Source organism: Xyrauchen texanus, chromosome 15 (assembly GCF_025860055.1).
Source record: "Xyrauchen texanus isolate HMW12.3.18 chromosome 15, RBS_HiC_50CHRs, whole genome shotgun sequence".
Classification (NCBI taxonomy): domain Eukaryota; kingdom Metazoa; phylum Chordata; class Actinopteri; order Cypriniformes; family Catostomidae; genus Xyrauchen; species Xyrauchen texanus.
In genome coordinates, this window is record NC_068290.1 from 19,178,472 (window position 1) to 19,204,458 (window position 25,987).

The following is a 25,987-nucleotide window of genomic DNA, read 5'->3' on the forward strand; positions in this document are numbered from 1 at the left end:
AGAATGTTAACGTGGAGATTTACAGAAAAAAATTACTTAAATATTAAACTGTTTCTCATCCACACCTATCATATCTCTTCTGAAGATATTGATTTAACCACTGGAGTCTTATGGATCACTTTTATGCTGCCTTCATGTCCTTTTTGAGCTTCAGAATTATGGTCACAATTCACTTGCATTGTATGGACCTACAGAGCTGATATATTCTTTTAAAATTTTATAATTTGTGTTCAGCAGAAGAAAGAAAGTCATGCACACCTGGGATGGCATGAGGGTGAGTAAATAAGTATTTTTTTTGAGTGAATTATCCCTTTAACTCTCAGCTAAGAATTAGATTTTTACTCCAGACTGATTCAGGTGACATATAGGAAATAAAGATAACATTGAAAATAGTTTTTCTAAAGTTTTATGTTCTCATTAAGGTGTTGAGATAGCAGACTAAGGTAAGACTTATTTGATTGTAAGATAAGACTTATAATTGAAATTTCTAAGGTACATAGAGAGTTTGTCATCGAGAGTCAAAGTGCTTTGTGTGTTATGCTCTTTTCTCTATTATGCTTTCTATTCATGTTAATGTGCGGTTCCAATTATACTAAGTTCATATTTAAGGATTGTTTGTGAAATATAGTGTTGATGTCACTGTCAATAGTAACAATAAGACATAAAACAACATCATAAAGGGATGTGTCAGCTCATCCTTTTATGGTGGTAGAATGTGATTTATAAAGTTAATAATTACAATATGATACGAGAACAATGTGATAATTTATGCTTCTCAGCGTGTTTGAGGTTATTTTTAATTACATTTTGGGATAAAAAAAAAAAAAACATTTTAACCTTATCAATATTAAGAGTAGGATAGAAAAAATATGAAAGAAGCAAGTATAAGCTGAATAACAGAGACATCAAATGAGACAGAAGAAGAGTATATGTAAAATTAACATTTTAAGATGAATGAGTTCATGATCACTTATTATCATCTCATCTTCTGTAATACATTGTGACAACCTGTCTTATAAAAAACTGAAAGATTCAAGTCTGTCACCTTTGCCAGACATGCACTCTGGGGTTTTATTGTATGTTATGTAACAGCAACAGTACAGTTAGGAGTGGGAGTGGTATATTCGGAGTACCTACAACTCTCTAATCTCTAACTAGTGAGAAATAGAAAATATATATTTTTTTTCTAATTGACAGAAAAATGATCTAACTGACAAACTCACAGTATCTTATGAGTTATTACATTGTGAGTTATCCAGCAGGTCCTTGTCTTGGGACTAAAAAATGGATATGAAATTGCTACCCAGAATTTTTCAGTCAGGTTTTATAACCACACAAAACAGTTTTTGTTTGTATGTTTCCCTAAAAAGTGAATGGTGAAAACAAATCCCTGATCCCATCAACAATCTTTAAAAAGACATCCACATGACCTTATCCCCTAATCCTGAAGTATCCTGATAATCTCAACATCATATTCTTTGAATCAATAAATTGCCCAAAGCACATTAGTGAGGGCATGAGACGTGAACTTTGTATATGACGTAACCCCCAGTAGCATAATAAACCAGCACGCGGCTGCGCTCTCATACAGGATCATCTTCGCTCTCGACTCCAGCCACAGTAGAGCAGCAGTGCACTACGGGTGGGACCGCATCACCTCACTCAAATCAGCGGTAAGTATATATGTTTTATACATGTATATTTAAGTTTAACGTTTGATATGGCCTAAATATCTCCTCATACTCTCTTAAAAAAATCTACCAGTTACAGTTATGTTTAACCTATTGATTGTGTTTCCTTGGTATTAGCTATCCACTACTGTCGTCAAAGAAGAAATTAAACTAAACGACAAAAAAAAAAAAAAAAAAAAAATCGAATATCTTACAATCTTTGACTAAAATAACAAATACAATTATTAAGGTTTCAACTGTGATATTTTTTTCGGAAACTGTGGAAACCACTTTTTTATTTTGTGAGGATTGTAAGCGTTATTTAATCATAACGTGAGAATGGCGGACAGGATTCGTTACTGAGCTACACATTCGACCACTTTGAACGCCTTTTAAAGCGGTGGACAGCGATACGACTTCACCATGTATTTTATAAAATAATGTCATGTTTATTTATGCAAGTCATTTCTCCAACAATTGTTTACAGACAGATTATTTAACTTTTAATTGATTATATCACAATTCCAGTGGGTCCGAAATTTACATACACTAAGTTAACTGTGCCTTTAAGCAGCTTGAAAATTCCAGTAAATGATGTCAAGCCTTTAGACAATTAGCCAATTAACTTCTGATAGGAGGTTTACTGAATTGGAGGTGTACCTGTGGATGTATTTTAAGATCTACCTTTAAACTCAGTGCCTCTTTGCTTGACATAATGGGAAAATATAAATAAATCATCCAAGACCTCAGAAACAAAATTGTGGACCTCCACAAGTCTGGTTTATCCTTGGGAGCAATTTCCCAATGCCTGAAGGTACCACGTTCATTTGTACAAACAATAGTACGCAAGTATAAACACCATGGGACCACGCAGCCATCATAATGCTCAGGAAGGAGATTCTGTCTCTGTCATTCTGTCTCCTAGAGATGAACGTAGTTTGGCAAAAAGTGCAAATTAATTCCAGAACAACTGCAAAGAACTTTGTGAAGATGCTGGAGAAAACAGGTAGACGAGTATCTATATCCACAGTAAAACAAGTCCTATATCAACATAACCTGAAAGGCTGCTCAGCCCGGAAGAAGCCACTGCTCCAAAACTGCCATAAAAAAGCCAGGAAGGAACATAACCATCATTATGTTTGGAAGAAAAATGGTGAGGCTTGCAAGCTGAAGAACACCAACCCAACCGTGAAGCATGGTGGAAGTATAATGTTGTGTGGGTGCTTTGCTGCAGGAGGAACTGGTGCACTTCACAAAATAGATGGTATCATGAGGAAGGAAAATTATGTGGATATATTGAAGCAACATCTCAAGACATCAACCTGGAAGTTAAAGCTCGTCACAAATGGGTCTTCCAAATGGATTCATTTTACCGCAAGCATACCTCCAAAGTTGTGGCAATATGGCTTAAGGACAACAAAGTCAAGGTATTGGAGTGGCCATCGCAAAGCCCTTACCTCAGTCCGATAGAAAATCTGTGGGCAGAAATGAAAAAGCCTGTGCGAGCAAGGAGGCCTACAAACCTGACTCAGTTACACCAGTTCTGTCTGGAGGAATGAGCCAAAATTACAGCAACTTATTGTGAGAAGCTTGTGGAAGGCTACCCAAAACATTTGACCCAAGTTAACCAATATAAAGGCAATTCTACCAAATACTAACAAAGTGTATGTAAACTTCTGACCCACTGGGAATGTGATGAAAGAAATAAAAGCTGAAATATATCATTCTCTCTACTATTATTCTGGCATTTCACATTCTTAAAATAAAGTAGTGATCTTAACTGACATAAGACAGGGAAAGTTTTCTATGATTAAATATCAAGATTTGTGAGTTTAAATGTATTTTGCTAAGGTGTATGTAAACATCTGACTTCAACTGTAGTATATACAGTATATATATATATATATATACATATATATATATATATATATATATATATATATATATATATGTATATATATATATATATATATATATATATATATATATATATATATATACAGTATATATATATACTTCACAGTATATATACATATATATATATATATATATATTATATTTTTGAGAGTTTTGTGTTTCAAATATTATACATTGTGTTATCATGTTTTCTTATATAACACAGCACAAAACCACCTGCTCCATCACAACTTAATCACTTAACTCCTGATTAAAACATCAGCGTTTGAGATAAGCAAAGATGGGCAAGAAGTTAAAACTGTCTAAAGGCAAAAAGGAGGAGAATGGTGATTTAAGGTAAGTTTTTACATTTTCCTTTAATGTCTCTTTAGTGTGATGTTTTATTAAATCTTAAAAACTAAAGGATATGTTCTTATGAAGAAATTTGTCTGAGCTGTGATTATGATTATTGGTTATGTCCTGAAATAGCATATTAAAGTATTCCAAAGAATGAAGTAGGCTACACCGTAAAAAATAAATAAATAAAACTTGTTTTAAAATTTGTTGCTGTGCTGCCTTAAACTTTTAAGTTGTATCAGCTTAAGAGGGAATGTTGTTTTAACAGAACATAAGGTTGACTTTAATCGACATAAATCAATGTACTGTAACTTGTTAAAAGAGCTTAATGTATTTTTAAGTAAAGTAAACTTAACTCTCTAAGTTCAATCAACTTAATTCTAATTCAATTCAAACTCAATATAATGTATAAGTAAAATTTCTTATATTATCATTTAATATTACTTATAACCTTAAAAGCAATTAGGGTTATACCATTGTTCTAGATATGGTGATGATCGCCTGATTCCCCCATTCATATTCAGATTTAAGCTTGTACAGGAGACATGCATGTACCTTAACACTTTACATGCAAATCACAGTGATTGTGACAATAATTAAAACGCACATTGAGTAAAAACATGTGCTTTGAATTATTGCTAAATGACAAATAACTGAAAGTGACACGCCAAAAGGAAAATAAAAATAAAAAATAACACCTTAAATTGCATTTATTTATTAAAGCCACAGTGCATGCTGGGACGAATACTTGAGCGTGATGTGCATAGTTCTCTTGACTTATATTTTAGATTTTTGCTGAATAGTTTTATACGTTCAATTAACAAAATAAAAAGTTCAGCCAACAAAATCTTGGATAATTGAGTTATCTCTTCAAGATCGATCCAGGGAAGTTATTGTAACATTTTAAATTATTGTAACAAAAAGGCACAAGTTATGCAATTATTACAGTGAGATTTATGTGGTCAACTAGGTTAACTGGAAACTGTCACAGGCAGAATTCAGACTAGAAAGCCTTAATGTACGTCTTTAAACCTAAACCTGATATTTTCCCACAGCACTGAGAAGAATGGAAAGGAAGAGGAGAATCCCAAAATAGAGATGGTGGGACCAATAGAAATAGTGAGTGGAAAATTATATTATTATTATTTATATAGACATATGTCGTTTTATTTTTGCATTTAATTTATTATTTACTTATAATAAGTGCCTATACACTAAAAATGTTGATTCCAAGGTTTATCTGTATCAAAGTCTTCACTGTTAAAATTTGGGGGAAATTTAGCCCACACCATGAAGCTGTTCATGATAATGTTCATATGCTTATTCTTAAATATATGTGTTCTACGGTCAGTTTCGCTATGCAGATGGTGTCGACATTTTCCTTATGCTTGTTGGTGCAGTTATGTCCATGGCCAATGGGGCAGTACTTCCACTCATGACTATTGTATTTGGAGACATGACAAATAGCTTTGTGGACAGTACAATATTAGACAGTTTAAAGGACAACGTCACCTTTCCACCCAGTGAGTGTACAACTTGTATTCTACATTACAGGTTGTGTAATGCTTTACAAGGAAATGTGTGATGTCTTCAATAATGTACTGTCTTGTCATCCCTAGACTACACCTTTCCAGAGTTTACTAATGTGACTTTAGGGGAGCAGATGACAAAGTAAGGCCAGTTTGCTCTGAATACATGTCCATTTTCCTTAAAAGTTCTTGCTTTAAATAAAATATAAAAATACATATGAAAAGTATTTTTTCTTGCTCTCAGGTATGCCATAAACTACAGCATTTTGGGGTTTGTAGTCTTGGGGGCGGCATACATGCAGGTTGCCTTTTGGACTCTTGCAGCAGGACGTCAAGTGAAAAGACTTAGAAAGAAGTTTTTTCATTCCATCATGAAACAGGAGATCGGTTGGTTTGATGTCAACGAGACAGGACAGCTCAACACACGCCTCACAGAGTATGAAATTCTTTAAGAAACATTCATTTAGCAAGGAAAATCACACAACATAGACATTATCTAAAAGATTTTGCCTTAATGTCAAACCAGTCACTAATATTAAAGGGCTAGTTCACCCAAAAATGAATATTCTGTCACCATTTGCTGGCTCTTACAGTTCCAGACCTTTTATGACTTTCTTTCTTCTGTGTAATACAAATAGAGATGTTAAGCTGAATGTTAGCCTCAGTCACAATTCACTTTCGTTGTTTGTAAAGACAATGCAATGAAAGTGAATGGTGACTTGAGGATGATCATTTAAATTTTTGGGTGAACTATTCCTTTAACTACTTGAAATAAATACATATTATGCACACAATGATAAATATCTACATCACACTCTTTTTTTCCTCTCCAGTGATATCTACAAAATAAATGAAGGCATTGGGGATAAGCTTGGCATGCTTATTCAGTCCTTCACCACTTTTCTTACCGGCATCATCATTGGCTTTGTCAAAGGCTGGAAACTCACGCTCGTCATCCTCGCTGTTAGCCCATTACTCGGAATCTCAGCTGCTATCATTGGAAAGGTGGGTTTAAAAAGAATGTAGAGAGAAAGACATAGATATGTTTTAGCATGAGTGATTATTTAATGTTTTTTTTATGTCAAAAACAAACTATTTTGTTACTTTGAAAGAACTTATGTTGTCTCCTGTCTCATTAGGTGATGACATCATTTACCTCAATGGAGCAGACAGCCTATGCCAAGGCTGGAGCAGTGGCTGAGGAGGTGCTGTCAGCCATCAGAACTGTCTTTGCCTTTGGGGGACAGAAGAAAGAGATGGAGAGGTGTGACAATGCAGTTGTAGAATTTTATTATATGGTCTTGGAAATTTCCATCTAATATTATTGTTACTAAGGTGAATAGGAACAAAGTGAGGAAAGAGGGAAGGGGATTTTCTACATGGAAACAGCTTAGTTTTTGCTTCAAGACAGTGCCTTATAAAAATGTTGCCTTTTGAGTTTAGAATGTACTAAACTATTATTAAACTTTATTGTCCAAAGGTATCACAAGAACTTGGAGGATGCTAAGAATGTTGGCATAAGGAAGGCTATAACTGTGAACATTGCTGTGGGCTTTACATTCTTCATGATCTATATGTCCTATGCGCTGGCCTTTTGGTATGGCAGCAATCTTATCCTGGCTGGAGAATATGACATTGGCAAACTCTTAACGGTGAGTAAGTCACAGCGAAGGTGTGTGTCAAAAATTAAGTCACTGTGAGTCAAACGACACAACAATGAATCAGAAAAATTCATGTAATTCATAATGACTCAAGCTCTGATTAAAAGAAAATTACGTGTTAAAAACAAGTTATGCTAAATCGACAGCATTTGTGGCATAATTTATATTACCACAAAAAATTTAGACTCCCTCCTCTTCTTGAAAAAAGCAAAAATCGAGGTTAGAGTGAGGCATTTACAATGAAAGTGAAGGCAGAAATGTGAACCGTATTTTTTATGAAATCACTTACATTATTTTATTATTGTTAATTGAGCTGAAAAGTTTAAAATATTAATTTTTACAGTTTTAGGGTTTGTTGACATTACATCATCATGGCAATGAAGTTGTAAAATCGGCTGTAACTTTAAACAGAAAAGATTTGTAAGCGATTTTATCACACTAAAATCATCTTAACATGCATATTGTTTACGTCTTGTGACTTTACTTTTTAAACAGTGAGTATTTTAATGTTTACGGATTGGCCCCATTTACTTTCATTATAGGTGTCTCATTGTAACCCAGGTTTTTGCTTTTTTTAAAGAACAGGAGAAAAATGTTGTGATTGACCTTAACTTGTATTGAACCTGGAATATTCCTTTTAAAGCACATAATCATATCAGTCCAGAAAAGCGTCAAGTGTCAAAAGATTGTAGCATGAAAATACAAAGTGATTACATCATAAATAGTGTAACAAGGTTTCTTTATGGGAAATAGTTTTAACTAACAGATTGTTAAATCAGCATAAGGTTGCCCCAGAAGCAACATTCTCCATTCCTCTTGTATTCTACAGGTTTTCTTCACCGTCCTAATTGGAGCTTTCGGCATTGGCCAAACATCTCCCAACATCCAGTCCTTCTCTAGTGCAAGAGGTGCCGCCCACAAAGTTTTCCAGATCATTGATAATGTGAGTAAACTGTAGTGACTAATTGTTAATGCCTTTATTGTGTTATCTAGATGAGGTTCCATGATGTAATTGTTACCAGGGATATAAGATGGGAAATAAGTATTTTGTTCCCTGCATTCAAGTGTTAAAAATGTTATTTAATAAACAGAAATTTTGACTGGAGCTTATTTTGCTTTCTCAAAAAAAAAGAAGAAGAAAAAGAAAAAAAAAGTTGTTTCCTGACTTTCTTGGACATGTCCACCATTTTCACCTCAAAGTATGAGCAATCGTATGGTAGAACTGTTTGATTTTTATCTTCCGTCCTCCATATTGTCCACAAGGTATGAACCTGGACAATTCAAACTGAACACACACAGGACTAAACATGTCTTTATTTAGACTCTGATGGTCTAGTTAAAACAAACACACAACTTTTAGATAAAGGCTTTCAGAGAAAAAAATATTAAAATGCAGAGACACAAAGTTGAACACAAATAATCCACGTTGCACAGCTTCCCCTCATTGTTTAAGTAACATGAAATATGGTCTGGTCTCAAGATAAGAGGTGCTTCCCTGCTGAGATCCAATGTGTAGAAGACCTCAGGAAACCTTTTTTTCCCAGCAAACTAGTAGATAACTGTTAGACTGAATGAGGTTTGGCTTTGAAAAGGGTGTGAACTTACCTCTAACACTGGCCCTTTATTGAAATTTGTATAAAAAATTTGAAACATTTTGTAAAGTATTGTTTTCTGCCAACAGGAACCCAGCATTAACAGTTTCTCGGATGAAGGCTACAAACTTGATGTTGTAAAAGGGAACATAGAATTCAAAAACATTCACTTCAACTACCCCACTCGACAGGATGTAAAAGTAAGTTAATCAAATAACCCTGATGTATTACAAAAAAATTTAGCACAATAATTTGTGACAAACATTGAAAAAATACTCTGTTTGTGCAACTGTTCTGTTTGTGGGTGTGCAGGTCCTGAATGGCATAAATCTTAAAGTCATGAGTGGACAGACTATTGCTCTGGTGGGCAGCAGTGGGTGTGGAAAAAGCACAACAATCCAGCTGCTACAGCGCTTCTATGACCCACAGGAAGGAACAGTAAGTACAAAGAGAAGCAGAGAGGGACAACCTTTTCTCTCTTTTCTGCTTCCTGCACTTCAACCCACCTTTCCTAATCCTTTCCCCCCTCACTTTTCAGGTGACTATAGATGGTCATGATATTCGCTCTCTGAATGTGCGAGGTCTGAGGGAACTGATAGGTGTAGTCAGTCAGGAGCCAGTGCTGTTCGCCACCACCATTGCAGAGAACATCCGCTATGGACGTCAAGACGTCACCCAGGAAGAGATTGAGCAGGCAGCACGTGAAGCCAATGCCCATGACTTCATCATGAAACTGCCAGATGTAAGTGAAATTTCATGGAAAAATGTGGATGCACTTAAATAAGACCTAGGAGATGTTAGGCAGAATGTTATTCTCAGTGGCCATACACTTTTATTACATCTTTTATCCCATACCCTCCTGAGACCTGAGCTTGACTGCTGTGTGCATTTTCCATTCTTCTTTTTGATTTGTAACTAGTAGCCACTAAGAAAAATGCAAAAAAAGAAAAGTAAAAAAAAAGTTTTTAGACCAGAGTTTTCCTAAAAAATGTATATCCACATTTGTGGACAGTGGGACTGATTTGTGAAAATCACCAAGCTATAGAAAGTCTGATTTGGTTTAAATTATTTAAATGTAATTATTTAAATTAAATTACCATTAAATTGTTCATTATGTTTCCAAAAGTGTTGGTTATTAATGTTTTTTTGAGACATTGCAGACATTACATCAGAAATTAGCATAAATAATTGCAATTCAAAGCAATGGCCAGTATTATCCAATCACTGCCAACCACGTTAAAATACAATTTTGCATGAAAACTTCTGAATATATATATACTGATTACCATTCCCCCATGTCAGCCAAACATTTTGAGTTGTCCAAACATCATATGCAGCCTGAAACTTAACTTTTGAGCGGATGTTAGAAGTGAATGCACTTAGCTGCATAGAAAAGCTATAGGATGCTCCCTTGCTCCCTAATTAGGGAATCACTTAACCTCCAGTGTGCTGTCTGTCTCCACTGGTTTTCATCCTAACTCCATATAAAACTTCTGAAAGCAACATTTTCCAGCTTTTGGATGCATCCATTGATTCTTAATGTGATAATGCACAGTGAATATAGTATACTGTATTTTAAGGGAAATTAGCCTGTAGTCAACGTATGTGGGCATTTCGTACTTACCAGATGCAACTGGATCCTGGACTTCCTGACTGGGAGACCTCAGTCAGTCCGGATCGGGAACAGCATCTCCACCACCACACTGAGCACTGGGGCCCCCCATGGCTGTGTGCTCAGTCCACTGCTGTTCACTCTGCTGACTCACGACTATGCAGCAATGCACAGCTCGAATCACATCATCATGTTTGCCGATGACACGACTGCGGTCGGTCTCATCAGCAAGAACGACGACTCAGCACACAGAGAGGAGGTGCAGCGGCTAATGGACTGGTGTAGAGCCAACAACCTGTCTCTGAATGTGGACAAAACAAAAGAGATATTTGTTGACTTTAGGAGAGCACAGAGTGACCACACTCCGCTGAACATCGACGGCTCCTCTGTGGAGATTGTCAAGAGCACCAAATTCCTTGGTGTTCACCTGGCGGAGAACCTCACCTGGTCCCTCAACACCAGCTCTATTACTAAGAAAGCCCAGTAGCATCTCTACTTTCTTCGAAGGCTGAGGAAAGCACATCTCCCACCCCCCATCCTCACTACATTCTATAGAGGGACTATTGAGAGCATCCTGAGCAGCTGCTCACTGCCTGCTTTGGGACTTGCACCGTTTCGGACCGCAAATCCCTGCAGAGGATAGTGAGGACAGCTGAGAAGATCATCGGGGACTCTCTTCCCTCCATCAAAGACATTTACAAAAAACACTGCGTCCGCAAAGCAACCAGCATTATGGACGACCCCACACACCCCTCACACAAACTCTTCACCCTCCTGCCGTTTGGCAAGAAGTACCGAAGCATTCACGGCTATACAGTGTAACAGTTTCTTCCCCCAAGCCATCAGACTCCTCAATACTCAGAGATTGGACTGACACACACACACGTGTCCTGAGTTGCACTTTAATTATTGTCACTTTATACCTGTCCGCTACCTCAATAACTGCTATGTGCATAGAACACTATCTCATAGTATGTTATGTTTACATTTGGTATTTTTATAAACTGTCATCTTTTTGCACTACCGTGTACTGGTCGGTGCCGCACTGTCTCTTACTGTGCCTATTGTCCTGTTAATTTTTAGTAATTTATTGTACTGTCCCGTACTTTTTGCACACGTTTGCCCATGCAATTTATATAGGTCTCATGTGGTTCTGTGTTTGTCCTATGTTGTTTTATGTACACGTTTCACTGTGTACTGTACTAACTGTATATGGTTGAACGACAATAAAAACCACTTGACTTGAGATGTAGTTTTGTTGCCATTTCTCCCAAAGTCGAACTCAGCTGAGATCAGTCTAATTATTCATTTAATTATGCATAGCCTGTAGCAAAGCCAAAACGTAATGTCCACGCATGTGGTCACAGGGTCTCAGGAGGATATAATGAAAGTGAATGGTGAAAAAAGCTATCATTCTACCTAACATCTCCTTTTGTGTTACACAGAAAAGAGAAAGTAAATTGGGTTTAGAACAACATATGGGTGAGTAAACAAGGACAGAATTTACATTTTTGGGTTAATAACCCCTTTAAATGTTGCAAAATGCCTACTTTTAAAGATATAATTTCATTAAAAAAATCTTTTATAGAAAGATTAGTCATTTACTGGTATGCCTGTGACTGATATGCCTTGACTGGCTCTGACAGTACAATACCTGTGGTCATTTTCAGAAATTTGAGACGCTTGTTGGAGAAAGGGGCACTCAAATGAGTGGTGGACAGAAGCAGCGTATTGCTATTGCAAGAGCGCTTGTACGCAACCCCAAGATCCTCCTCCTTGATGAGGCTACATCTGCGCTAGATGCTGAGAGTGAGACTATCGTACAAGCAGCATTAGACAAGGTGAAACAAACATACAGTGATTTATACATGCCTTTGCAACATAATCAACAGAAAATGTCAAGGATTTAATATATCTGTTATACAATGCCAAATACTGTATATGTAACTGAAAAGGTGAGGCTGGGCAGGACCACCATTATAGTGGCTCACCGGCTGTCCACTATTCGAAATGCTGATGTCATCGCTGGTTTCCAAAATGGTGAAATAGTAGAACTGGGCACACATGACGAACTAATGGAAAGAAAGGGAATCTACCACTCCCTCATCACAATGCAGGTTAGAAACATACTGTACTGTGGAACAAATACACACGAGCTCCAAATACAACTGTGCACATTGCTTCCTTAATATGGCATTGTGCTGACTTTTAATTTCATGCTGTTTTTAATCTATGATGTGCTCTCATAGATTTTTAAGAGTTCAGATGATGTTGAGGAGAGAAAAGAGGAGATAACTATGGATGAGAAAAGTCCATCAATCCGCTCTTTGAATGAACACACACTATACAGACAGAAATCAAGAAGTGCTTCAGAGAAAAATCTGCAGGAGGAAAAGAAACCGACAGAGGAGGTAAGAATCTGAGCCAGATAATAATGTCCTACATTTATTCATTAAATGTTTTAGTTTTACAAACACTATTGTTCTCTTTCTCTGTAGGAAAAGGTTCCAGGTGTCTCCTTCTTCACGGTTCTTAAATTGAATAAACCTGAATGGCCATACATAGTGTTTGGAGTCTTCTGCGCCATCATCAATGGAGCCCTGCAACCAGCATTTGCTATAATTTTCTCTAAAATCATTGCTGTACGTTATACATCAATAGTAATTATCATTATTGACAGATATTGAAAATCCTTATTATTGAGAGTTCATTCCTCATGAATTTATCACCCATCTCTCTCTTCCAATCTTCTCCTCCTAGGTATTTGCTGAGGTCGATCAGGAAATTATAAGGAAGAGAAGTGACACTTACTCACTGCTGTTTGCTGGAATTGGGATTGTGTCCTTTTTCACTCTCTTCTTTCAGGTTTGTTTTAAGACACAGAATAAACATTTGAGAAATGCAGAAAGTGGAGTTGGAAAGCTTGTTTTTGTGTCTTCTTGATATGCATTCAATTCGATAGTGTAGCTTGAGACAGAGATGTCATCCAGGTCTTACATCCATAGCTGTAGAAGTGGTTCATGTGAGTCGCAGCTATGGAAATTAGTTGCCCAGTAAAGCATACATGTGTATATTGAGTAGAGGTAAAGAGTTACTGTAATCTTTCTTATCTTAAAAACAGATGTCTGTTGTGAAATTACACTTTGTAAACTCAAATGAATAACAGACAAGCCTGTAAATGATTTGCTTAGTCCAACTACCAATGCTCAAGACACTCACATATCTAGAAATGCTGATTACATTTTAGACTTTCTGAAAACAAAATGAGTTAAGAGTGTAATGGTACTAATCTTAATTAATAGGTTTAAAAATCATGAAATGGAAGTTATTTAAGGATCAACCTTTATGATCAATATACAGAATAAATTTACAGAATATTTAGTGCTTTGTAGTAACCGATGTAGTAACCAAACATTTTATCAGATTGTAGTTACTTTTTATAGATTACATGATTCCATATTAATCAGACAATGGCAGTAAATTGTTCATAATTTTTTGATCCCCCTGATTCTTTTTTTTAAAATCTTTTAAATTTGTTTTTTTTAAATCTGCCTACGGCTGATATATGTCCATCGAGTATGTCTTTGAGTTTTCAGAAGAGATGAACTGAACTGAACTTTTGTTCAGTTTTTTTTTTTTTGTGATGTTGAATGTTGATTAACAAATATATCTGGTCTGATCTGTTACACACATTTTTTTAATGCACCTGAGGTACCTGTCCATAATTCTAGAAACTCTCCCATAAGAAATGCCTGTTAAACTCAAACATATTCAGTATGTCATTGATGGATGGCCTAGAGCATCACAGGGGAAAATATACAACTATATATTTTTTAGACTTTGTAAATTAATTTGCAATCCATGCTTCTGAATTTGTGGACAAAAGCACCACTCAAACAATTACACCTTGTCCTTATGACAAATAATTATGCTAGTTACTAAGCACTACTAATGTATAGCTGTGAAATCAAATGTCTGCATCATAATGTTTCTAGAAGTCTAGAGGGGGAAAAAAATAAAACCTGTAAAACAAGTAAAAAAAAAAAAAATATATATATATCTTCTAAATGAGAATATTTCACACCATCTTTTTCTTCAATCTTGGACACAACATATATATCAGTTAAAATGTGTTTCTGTGTTTCATGACCCTTTAAGTGACTTTTTTAAAATTTCACTCATTAACACAAATAGCAAGTAAAACTCACACAAAAAAACATCATAAGTAAGTTAAAGTAAACTTTCTTAAATGCATTTACAGAACATTATGTCAAAGTGGTATAGATAATGCATGTGACATCAAATATACTATTGTAAATTCAGAGGTAATCCAAAAGTAATCAAGAAATAATGAGATTAGATTACATAAAAAAACTTAATCCAAGAGATTACATTACTGATTATTATTTTAGTCATTTGTAATGCTGTTTTCAAGATGGCCTCATTCGGTTTTACTTTTCACAGTTGAGTTTTAGTTTGTTTTGTTTTTTTCCTCTTAGGGTTACTGTTTTGGGAAAGCTGGTGAGATTCTGACCATGCGACTGAGATTTAAAGCCTTCAATTCTATGATGAGACAGGTGAAACAATATATGACTTAGACATTTAGGTTAACCCCAAAGAAGCTGCTTGTGGATGTGTGTTGATAAAGTCTAGTATGACGTTTGTATGTGTGTGTGTGCATGTGTATGTGTGTGTGTGTGTATATATATATATATCTCTCTTTATATATTTTAGGACCTGAGCTGGTATGATGATACTAAGAACAGTGTGGGTGCTCTGACCACCAGGCTGGCTGCAGATACTGCTCAAGTGCAGGGTGTGAGTCTCATTCTCTTTTTTTATATAGTATATCTGCACTATAAAGTTCTGGACACACCAACTCTTTCTTCCTTTCTGGATAATAATAGTAGTACTATCATCAAATCTATAGGGAAAAATTAAGTAAAGGGGTTTGAAGTAGTTCCCATGTGTGCTAGGCATTTTTCCTTCACTAACTGGTTCAACTCATACTTTTTAGTTTTTGGTATAGAAAACCATGTGCAGAAACGATTCATATTTATCAATAAAACCAATTTTAAGCATTTACGCATAAAGAAGCGTTCACACTGCCAGCTACTTTTTCGCTGCATGTCGCCAGTGGCTGGCGGTTAGGTCGCTAGTGGTGTGTGTGTAGAGTCTGAACGGCACTGTTTCTTTACAATTAATATTATTATTAAAATATTAGGATTATGTGAGCTCTCCCATCTTCTCTCATATTGGCTGTCGCTCCCGAAAGTCACTCTCGAATGTCGCTCTTCATTTGTATAAAGTTAAAAACAAAATTTACTTTTTGGCATCACTGGACATGCCCACATCCAGTCGCCAACAGTCGCCATCACTCGTGTTGCCAGAAGTTGCCAGCTGTCATTGAAAATTAATGAGATGAGGTCGTTTTGTCGCTGCGCGTCACTGGCAGTGTTAACGCAGTTTAAGACTTTAGATCAAATGAGGTTTTTAGATAATTTCTTGTGTGTCCAAAATGTTGTCTGGTAGTGTGTCATATCCATATATTCCAAATGTGGGGTCACAAGACTATGTTGATGATGAATAACAATTAGGGTTTAGGGCCAGCCTTATTACAAAGCTTACGGAGTCAGCATTGAATCATCCATACAGAGTCATGGTAAGGTATCACAGTATCTCATCACAAATGGCACTGTAACTGTTTTCCCTACAGGCCACCGGATTGAGAATGGCAACACTGGCACAGAATGTGGCAAACCTGGGCACCTCCATCATCATTTCGTTTGTGTATGGCTGGCAGTTGACCCTCCTCATCATCTCCATTGTTCCAGTCATGGCTGTTGCTGGAGCAATCCAGATGAAGTTACTGGCAGGACATGCTCTGAAAGACAAGAAGGAGCTTGAGCAAGCTGGAAAGGTGAACATTCACACATGTAATGCAGCTGAACTCAAGTCAACTATCATTTTTCACAACACACTTTGTTGTATTTTTTGTTATTTTTCCAGATTGCAACGGAAGCAATCGAGAACATCCGTACCGTGGTTTCATTGACAAGAGAGAGCAAGTTTGAGAATCTCTACCAGGAGAACTTAGTTCTGCCCTACAAGTATGTTTAGAATGATGATTCATATATATATTTAAATGACAGAATATTATATATCCATTAGGATTCAAAATAAGCTTTGAAGATTATAGATGTTTGTCTGATTTCCCCAGGAATGCCAAGAAAAAGGCACATATTTTTGGCCTGACATTCTCTTTCTCTCAAGCGATGATCTACTTTGCCTATGCTGGCTGTTTCAAGTTTGGCTCTTGGCTTATTGAACAAAAGCTGATGACCTTCGAGGGCGTCTTTCTGTAAGTGACTTAATGCACGACCAGGGTTGGGAGGGTTACTTTTAAATGTAATCTGTTACAAATACAGATTACTTGGTAAAATGTATTCATTAACTTAATCCAGTTACCTCAACAAGAAATAAATATAGTCAGATTACTTTTAGTTACTTTTTGATTACCTCAAGATCGCATATGTGAATAAAGTCAAGAGAAAATAAATATTTTCTCAAAGAATTTTAATCATGCCTTCTGAATGCAAACAACCCATCCATCCATCCATCTTCAACCGCTTATCCGAAGTCGGGTCGCGGGGGCAGCTGCTCCAGCAGGGGGCCCCAAAGAACCCGTATTTGGAAAATATTATAGTGATTAAAGTGATATTAGTGATGTAGTTATTATTATATACAGTATAAGAAAAAAACATGAAAAACAGGGACACTGCCTCCTTAATAGGAAAACAGAATATGTTCAATGTAGAATGTAGAACAACTCTGCATTTTTAGCCAAATCAGGTGATCTGTTACAGAAAATAGTTTATATTCTCATCAAGCAAATACAGATAGAACAGATGCACTGAATTATGTCTAACTCATTAACATTAAACTAAATATGACAGGATATACCTCAGACCATTCAGTAATTTCCAACTGCAATAGGTAGATCACAGTCTATCTTCTTTATCATAATCATCATTATTATTATTATTAATGCCTTCAGTGCCTGTCCTCTGATTGCTCATGATCCAGTCAAACATCACCAGCTAACATTTAGGGGTGACTGTATGTTTAAAGAGGATTTTAATGACAAAAGTAAATAAAATAAAAATAAATAAATATTTTTAAAAAATCTTGTTTTAAAGAACAGATAACATTTTATTTAAACCTTTTTAGTTTGTCTTGATTTACTTATTCCTACTTTCAATTAGTTTTCAAATGTTACATTTGCCAGTACTTCTCCCTCATCCATATTTTTTAACTTCTTAACGATACATTTATAATAAGTTTCTGAGTCAGATAAATTATCCATTGCACTTTTCTCGAAGAACTTAATAACATTTTCAATTCATGTGGACAATTTTGATTTAAAAAAAGAAAAGAAATGCTGTCCCAATTACAGTTGACATTTCAGAGAACATTTTTAGATTTCAGATGGAAATGAGAAGTCACACTAAATTTTCTACAGTAGGCATCAAATGTACCGGAATAGTGGCCATTTGCCAGGGGGAGTGGTCGTTTCTCTGCTTTTATTCCTGCTCCCGACGAAAGAATGTCTGACTGTGAAATTAAGGAACACTTATGACTAATTTTTGTGATCCTAGCTAACATGATTTTTGTAGGGGTCTTGCTTTTAAATGCTTCTTTAAATTATGAATCAGGTCCTTGGATAAACACTGCATCTTCATAGCTGGAAGGTATAAATTGCACTGAACTGCAATGTTGTTCCCCTTTTCTCCATTGAAGTGACAAGAATGTTAATATTTCTCCATTTCTTTTAATGGTTTGAACTCGTATGGAGAGTGCGGTGTTGATGTGATACAGGTGTTATTTGGGCATGCAACAGTAAGTGCCACCAGATTCAAGTGAGCCATGAGAGAGAACCAGAAGAGAACTCGAGCGCACATCTGATCATATCTGTACCACTCGAGTTTTTAATCCCCTTTTCTCCCAATTTGGATTGCCCAGTTCCCACTACTAAGTAAGTCCTCGTAATGGCGTGGTTAAGCATCTTATCACGTGGCTCGTTGTGCATGACACCGTGGAGACCCCGCATTTGGAGGCTCATGCTACTCTCTGCGGTACATGCACAATTTACAACGTGCCCCATTGAGAGCAAGAACCACCAATCACGACCACGAGGAGGTTACTCCATGTGACTCTACCCTCCCAAGCAACCGGGCCAATTTGGTTGCTTAGGAGACCTGGCTCCAACTTAGTACTCCAGGGGTGGTAGTCAGCGTCAGTACTCGACCCCCCCTATCTTTTGTTTCTTTTTTATATATTGAAAATTGTAATCCTGCTAGTAAACACAGTATTAACCAACTGTAATCTGTAATACGTTTTTATGTAACTAACAGATTACAACATTTTTGTATCCTGAGTACGTAACGCTGTTACAAGTATTCTGTTACTCTCCAAGCCTGTGCACGACTGTTATTAGACCCACTCTCAGCAGGAATATGTCACAAAAAGATTCCACAGTAACATTAACATGAGTCTTCCATGTCTGTGAAACAGAGCAATAGTTAAAACTTATAAACCAATTAAACCACAGAAAAGTACATTCAAGTAACAGAGACACACACAGTTAATGTGTGTACATGAGCTGCAATGGACTACAATGTTAGAAAAGTGTCAGGTTGGAGTGTGTGGGGAGGTCCAAAGTCTAGTTGCTACAGTGTAGTGTCAGTAAATTATTACAGAAGTGGCATGTCAGATTATGCTACCAAATATACAGTGAATGAAGATTCAGTCTCTAAGACAATGATTTTGTCATTTAACTCAATATTATACTTTTAGTGAAAATTATATCAATTTCAATTTAGTGTGCTTTATTGGCATGAAAGTAGTAGTAGTTCAAATGGATTACACAGGAAAAATGTGTAAAGTTATAAATCATCAATCAAAGGAATAAATTAAGATAGCATTGAATAAACAAGAGTTATTAAAATACAATTAAAAGATAAGACTGAATTTGCCAATCATAGTAATAAGTTTAGTGGAAAATCAATGATTTTATTGAAAATACATCGCAAAATTTTGAAGAATAATATCCAACCTCTAGTGTCAGATATATTGCTGTGTCTCAGTGTAATTTCAGCAGTGGTGTATGGAGCAATGGCTGTTGGAGAAGCAAACTCCTTCACTCCAAACTATGCAAAGGCTAAGATGTCTGCCTCTCACATCCTGATGCTCATCAGCAGAGTCCCAGCTATTGACAATGCCTCAGAGGATGGGGACAAGCCGGTATATTATAAATAAAATATGCAAAAACATTTAAACTGTAAAGAGATTTAATTTTATGCAAGTTCTTAGTTGTTCTTAGAACCTATCATACAGTTTCATACAGCAGCACTGTTCACAGGCATCACTAAAATTAACCATTTATCAGTTCTATGCAAATTCTGATGAGCAGACAGAGATGGACTCTGCCCATCCCATATATTCTGTGTTTGTTAGCACATTCAGAATAATTAATAACATTTATAATCACCAAAAGATATTTACATTTGAAGACTAGTATACACAAATGTGCACTAATGTGGCTGTTTTCTTGTAATCTTCATAGGAAAAGTTTGAAGGGAATGTGAGTTTCGATGATGTGCTTTTTAACTATCCATCACGGCCGGATGTGCCAGTGCTTCAGGGGCTCAGGCTCAGGGTGAAGAAGGGCCAAACTCTCGCCCTGGTGGGCAGCAGTGGCTGTGGAAAGAGCACCACCATCCAGCTATTAGAGAGATTTTATGACCCTCTGCAGGGCAAAGTGGTAGGAGCACACACACAGACTTTAGAAGCTATTATAAACATAATGGTTTGAACTGAAAGATATTTATGATGCCCTAAAACCTAACGCTAACACAAACCTGTTGACATAATAATAAGGCATTGGAAGCAAAATGGTTTTAAACATGATTTAAAAACCACTTCAAATGCCCTTACAAATCAATTCTGAAGCTTAGAAGCTTCAGCATACAGGTCATGTTATATAGCTTTTAGCACATTTTATACAACAAAATTAATATTATTACATTTATTCATAGTTTACGTTCCTTCCTCCACATACCTAAATAGATTTATCCTCATGCCATACCAGATGTGTTTGACTTTCTTCTGCGGAACACAAATGAAGATTTTTAGAAGAATATCTCAGCTCTGTAGGTCCATACAAAGCAAGTGAATGGTGACCAAATCTTTGAAAGTCCAAAAAGTTAATAAAGGCAGCATAAAATTAATCCATATGACTCCAGTGGTTAAATCCATGTCATCAGAAGTGATATGATGAGAAACAGATCAGTATTAAAGTAATTTTTACTATAAATTCTCCTCCTTGCCCAGTAGGTGGCGATATATTACACACAGAATGCAAACTGCCAAAAACAAAAGAAGAATGTGAAATTGAATGTTAAAGTGGAGATTCATAGTATAAAAGGACTTAAATATTGATCTGTTTCTCACCCACACCTATCATATCACTTCTGATAAGGATTAATTTTATGCTGCCTTAATATGCTTTTTGGACCTCAAAGTTCTGGTCACCATTAACTTGCATTGTATGGCCCAACAGAGCTGAAATATTCTTCTAAAAATCTTATTTTGTGTTCTACAGAAGAAAGAAAGTAATACACATCAGGGATGGCATGAGGGTGAGTAAATAATGAGAGAATTTTCCTTTTTGGTTGAACTATCCGTTTAACAATCTCTAATCACTGATCCAATTCAGCAAGATTCAGTTCACACACACACACACACACACACACACACACACACACACACACACACACACACACACACACACTGTATTTCAAAATACTCATATACTAGAAACAGGACAGTAACGGAAGTGAAAATCATATCTCTCTCAAGGTCAATGATATGATATCTTAGAAGGTTACAAGGCTCACCAATAAAAAGCTTTCTTGGATCCACACACATTAAAGAAGCTAAGGATGGCTCTCTTTGACCTGCATACATCAGGTCTTTCACCTTTAAGACTCAACCATAAAACAGTTTGTTCAAAAAGATGTTCTCCTATTATGGAAAAGGTTTAGCATATGTGCATGGCATAAAGATCTATTAATCATTTTCCCACACATGTTTTTCCTGTCTTTTTTCTTACTGCCAATGTTTAGTCATCAGGTTGTAAAACATGATAAAGTGTGGCAACAATGTCAATTGTGTAATAAAGCCTTAAAGTAGAAAGAAGCATCGAGAGCTCACAGAGGTGAAAGAAGAGCAGTTAATGTTGCATTAGAACCTAAAGACATTTACTATTATTAAGAATTAGGCACCATTGTATATGGCACCAATAAAAGACCTTTGTTTTTGGATTCGGCTATTTATCACACACTTCAAATATTAAAAATCTGCTTGGTATTAGGCATTGGCCACCCCAATTTTATAAATTGTTTTGGTAATTTTTTGGCACAATTTAGTCCTTTAGAGGTGAAATCATCTCCGTACAAATGTACTAACTTAACATGTGCACACACCAAGGTCGGCAAACCTCTCCGTCCCGGGTGTCATTGTACCCACTCAACACCCCCACACAATATAAAAATGTTGCCCGAACACAAACTGATCGCTTGCCCCTGTTATTAGGTTAGTTTTATATTTTTTGCCTGGCCGCCCCTGTTATTAGGTTAGTTTTATATTTGAAGACGTTTACTTTTTGTTAACAGATGCTGGATGACAATGATGCAAAGCAGCTGAACATCCACTGGCTGCGCTCTCAGATAGGCATCGTTTCCCAGGAGCCAGTGCTGTTTGACTGCAGCCTGGCAGAGAACATCGCATATGGCGACAACAGCCGAAAAGCACCTCAAGAGGAGATTGAACAGGCTGCCAAGGCTGCTAACATACACTCCTTTATTGAAGGGCTGCCACAGGTACAAACGCCACAAAATGTGCTTTAATCCTCATGTGCATATTGACAGAGTCTTATATCATTTTAAAACTGATACATCCTATTTCTCATTCACAGTAACTGTTGGTTAGCTACTTTTCTAGACTTAACTCTATAATAAATGTTCTTATTTCTAGCAAAGGGACATGTAAATGACTGAATGTACAGTATCAATATCAAATCGATACTGTCTATTTAATGTCCCCATTAACTGACTTGACAAGGACAGGTTTCTTGTTTACATTTTTCCAATTTGAACAGGAAGGGCTCTTCCCTTTTTCTTTTTTTTTTTTGTATCGCAGCCATAAGCAAACATTCCTACTTGCTGTTGTTATTCTGAGTAGATGGTATTAGGGGGAGGGACTTGTTCATTCTAGAGAGTGTTTTATTGAATAAAAAGAATGAATGCAATCTGAGTCTTCAGTATTTTTGGTCCATTTTCAACTGTAAATTGTAAATGCGTATATATGCTAAAAGTGACTACATTTGCATAGAGATGGCCTCAAATCATACACAAATGAACTAAAAAAAAAAAAACCTGAACTTAAGCTAAATCTATCTTGTGTGTTTTGGTTGCAGCAATACCAGACGCAGGCGGGTGATAAGGGTACTCAGCTCTCAGGAGGGCAGAAACAGCGTATTGCTATAGCGAGAGCCATCCTCCGCAACCCCAAACTCCTACTGCTGGATGAAGCCACTTCTGCTCTGGACACAGAGAGTGAGAAGGTATATGCATACATGAACAACGGCATACATTTACTAATCTACAATTACAGTACAGCTCACTGTTACAGCTCAAATATTTAAAGGAATATTCTGGGTTCAATACAAGTGAAGCTCAATCGCCAGCATTTCTGGCATAATATTGATTTGCACAAAAAAATATTTTAGAAAATATTCATACGACTCCACATGAAGAAGTGTCCTTGGGCAAGACACAGAACCCCAAATTGCTCCCAATGGCAGGCTAGCGCCTTGCCGCCATTGGTGTGTGAATGGGTGATTGGGACAGTGTAAAGTGCTTAGGTAACCTCTAAGGTTAAAAAAAAAGCGCTATATAAGTGCAGACCATTTACCATATGTGCTTTATTAATAAGCTTCGAATTTCTGCCTTTAAACCCTCCAAAAATTGGCCCCATTCACTTCCATTATAAGTGCTTCACTGTAACCTCCATTTTTTTTAAAGAAAAGGAGGGATGAGACAAAATACATTATTGTGGTAATCAACATTATGCCACAAATGCTCTTAATTGAGCTCTGCTTGTATTGAAAACAGAGCATTCCTTTAATGCACTATGATCAGTGCAAAAGAAAGCAGAACACAGTTAACAATCTTTTTCACCTTCAATTGACTTTCGTTCCTCTCTATCCTGTGTTTAGGTAGTGCAGGATGCTCTTGATAAGGCACGTGAGGGCCGGACATGTATCATAGTAGCCCATCGGCTGACCACCATCCAGAACGCAGACCGCATAGCTGTGTTTCAAAATGGGGTAGTGGTGGAGCAGGGCACACACCAGCAGCTGCTCAGCCAGAAGGGGGTGTACTACACCCTCGTTACATCTCAGATGGGTCACTGACATTAAAGAGGGACATGCATCTAGGCCTAAATTTGTTTTAAAGACAGAATCTATATCTATAGATATCTATATGGTCTCCAGTGGTAGGCAGACTTTGACATTTTAGACTTGAATAGTTCTGTTTTCATTTTGTTAAATTAAGTGGCATTTAAAACTAGACACTGCTGAAAACTGTGAAAACACTATAAAAATGTGGACATTTGTGTCCAAGCACATATCATAGGATTAGAGCTTTGCTCATGTAAAGATCAAGACTTAAGCACTGTTGTTTAAATTAATATCTATCAAAGCCTTGTCGTGTATTTTAAGGATGCATGTTTTTTCTTCAGGTATATGATAATATAAATCCACCTGACTATCTTGTTGCTTCTTGCTGACTCTCTGTGGTCATTAAAATCTCAGGACACTTCTCAAAAAGAGTATGGGTGTAACCCTTAAAGTTCTGGCTGTATTCCCCACATTGGCCCTAATCAATCGTGGCCTCCTAATAATCTCTATCCATGAATTGGCAGGATCACTCTACTCTCTCCTCTCCACCAATAGCTGGTATGTGGTGAGTGTACTGGTGCACCATGGCTGCCGTCGCATCATCCAGGTGGATGCTGCACACTGGGGGTGGCTGAGGGGAGTCTCCTGTTCACTGTGTAAAGCGCTTTGAGTGTAGTGTCAGAAAAGCATTCATTCATTCATTCATTCATAGTTGAATAATCTTTTTTTTTTTTGTATTATTACTAATATAACCAAGCACTAACATTTCTTGGTCACACAATTTATTTGGGCAGTTTATGTAGAACAGTCCCAAAAATAAAAAAAGAATTTAATTAAAAAAATAATAAACAAAAAACCCTGCTGAGTTGAGGGCAGAAATAAGGCTATTCAATAAGGCATAATTTAAAGGGGTCATGACATGAGAAACCAAATTTACCTTGATCTTTTGGTATATAAGAGGTCTTTGTATCATTAAAACGTCCTGCAAGTTTAATATTTTAAGACGTCCTCCCCATTCTAAACGAATCATTTATTTAATCAAGCTCAAAATACAGCTCGTTCTGGATTCATGGTTAGAAGTGACGTGACGGTTAGAAGTGACGTACCAGCGTTTGCATATGACCGCCTCCAGCACAAGATAACTACGCTTTAAGCGCAAGACAACTACGCTCATTTCGTATCGCCGTGCGCCTCACAAGTGTTCAGTCGATGGACAGCGAGCTCTGACAGAGACTACTTGTGCACAGGAAAATTACGATGCCACACAGATGTGCTGTTCCTGGCTGTGGTCAAACAAAACCTCTGAATAAGCTGCCGAAAGATCCAGACGTCTGGGAAAAATGGATGCAGTTTATTTTTTGCGGACGTCCCAGTCACGGCAGTGTTAACTTAAGCGTTTGTTCTGTACATTTTAAGGATGACTGTTTTGAGAACAAATCTCAATATGATGCTGGCTTTGCCAGAAAACTGTTGCTCAAAGATAAGTCCGTGCCGACTATTCTGGGAACAATGACGACGCAAACTGTAAGTAATCTATTTTAAACTTTAAACTACTTTTTAAAGCGCAATTTCATTCATTATGAATAATCACAGTGTTTTTACTTAGTTTACTTGCATATTGTTCTGGCTGGGGACGTCAATAATTGATACATAGGCACTGACGTTAGCCAATCATAACAGTGGGCGTTAACACTGAAGTCTTAAATGGAAAACGCCCCCAAAACAGACTGTTTGAATCAGAGGATGAGAAACAGGGTGGGAAAAGGTCATAAATCACTAGATTTTAAAAGTTTTTCTTAAAAAAAATATATTAATACCATAATTGCACCTAAGGGAACATAATAATACAATAAAAAAACCCATGTCATGACCCCTTTAAATATGCACAAATTACTTGCCTCATATGTGCCTTACATTATAAAGTTGCCTTGGTTTCTCATTAGTGAAGACACTGTTCCTCATGAGTTTCTATTTTGATTTACTCTCTTGTTGTACGTGTGGTGCCATACATATGTATCATACTAACATAAGGCTCTTTAATTTTGTCCTACAATGGCGCTGTGTTTTTTAAATAAAGTTTCTGATTTTTCATTATCCAGGATGGTTTTACATGAAATTTCTGAAAATACCCTGGTATACATACTG

General features: G+C 36.6%; 1 protein-coding gene across 1 annotated transcript; it reads left to right on the plus strand.

The window, feature by feature from the left end:
• The first annotated feature begins 1,570 nt into the window (after positions 1-1,570).
• abcb4 (ATP-binding cassette, sub-family B (MDR/TAP), member 4) lies at positions 1,571-25,938 on the plus strand. Its single transcript, XM_052143518.1, has 28 exons — positions 1,571-1,673; positions 3,793-3,923; positions 4,979-5,042; positions 5,275-5,446; positions 5,543-5,594; positions 5,697-5,888; positions 6,286-6,457; positions 6,592-6,716; positions 6,933-7,104; positions 7,943-8,056; positions 8,795-8,905; positions 9,018-9,143; positions 9,244-9,447; positions 11,988-12,158; positions 12,273-12,434; positions 12,567-12,728; positions 12,816-12,959; positions 13,078-13,182; positions 14,817-14,894; positions 15,052-15,135; positions 16,034-16,237; positions 16,327-16,427; positions 16,538-16,678; positions 19,464-19,620; positions 19,943-20,140; positions 22,053-22,259; positions 22,856-23,002; positions 23,657-25,938. Exons 2-28 carry the CDS (start codon positions 3,868-3,870, stop codon positions 23,852-23,854), a joined length of 3,819 nt encoding a protein of 1,272 aa, XP_051999478.1. The 5' UTR covers positions 1,571-1,673; positions 3,793-3,867; the 3' UTR covers positions 23,855-25,938.
• The last annotated feature ends 49 nt before the right edge of the window (positions 25,939-25,987 follow it).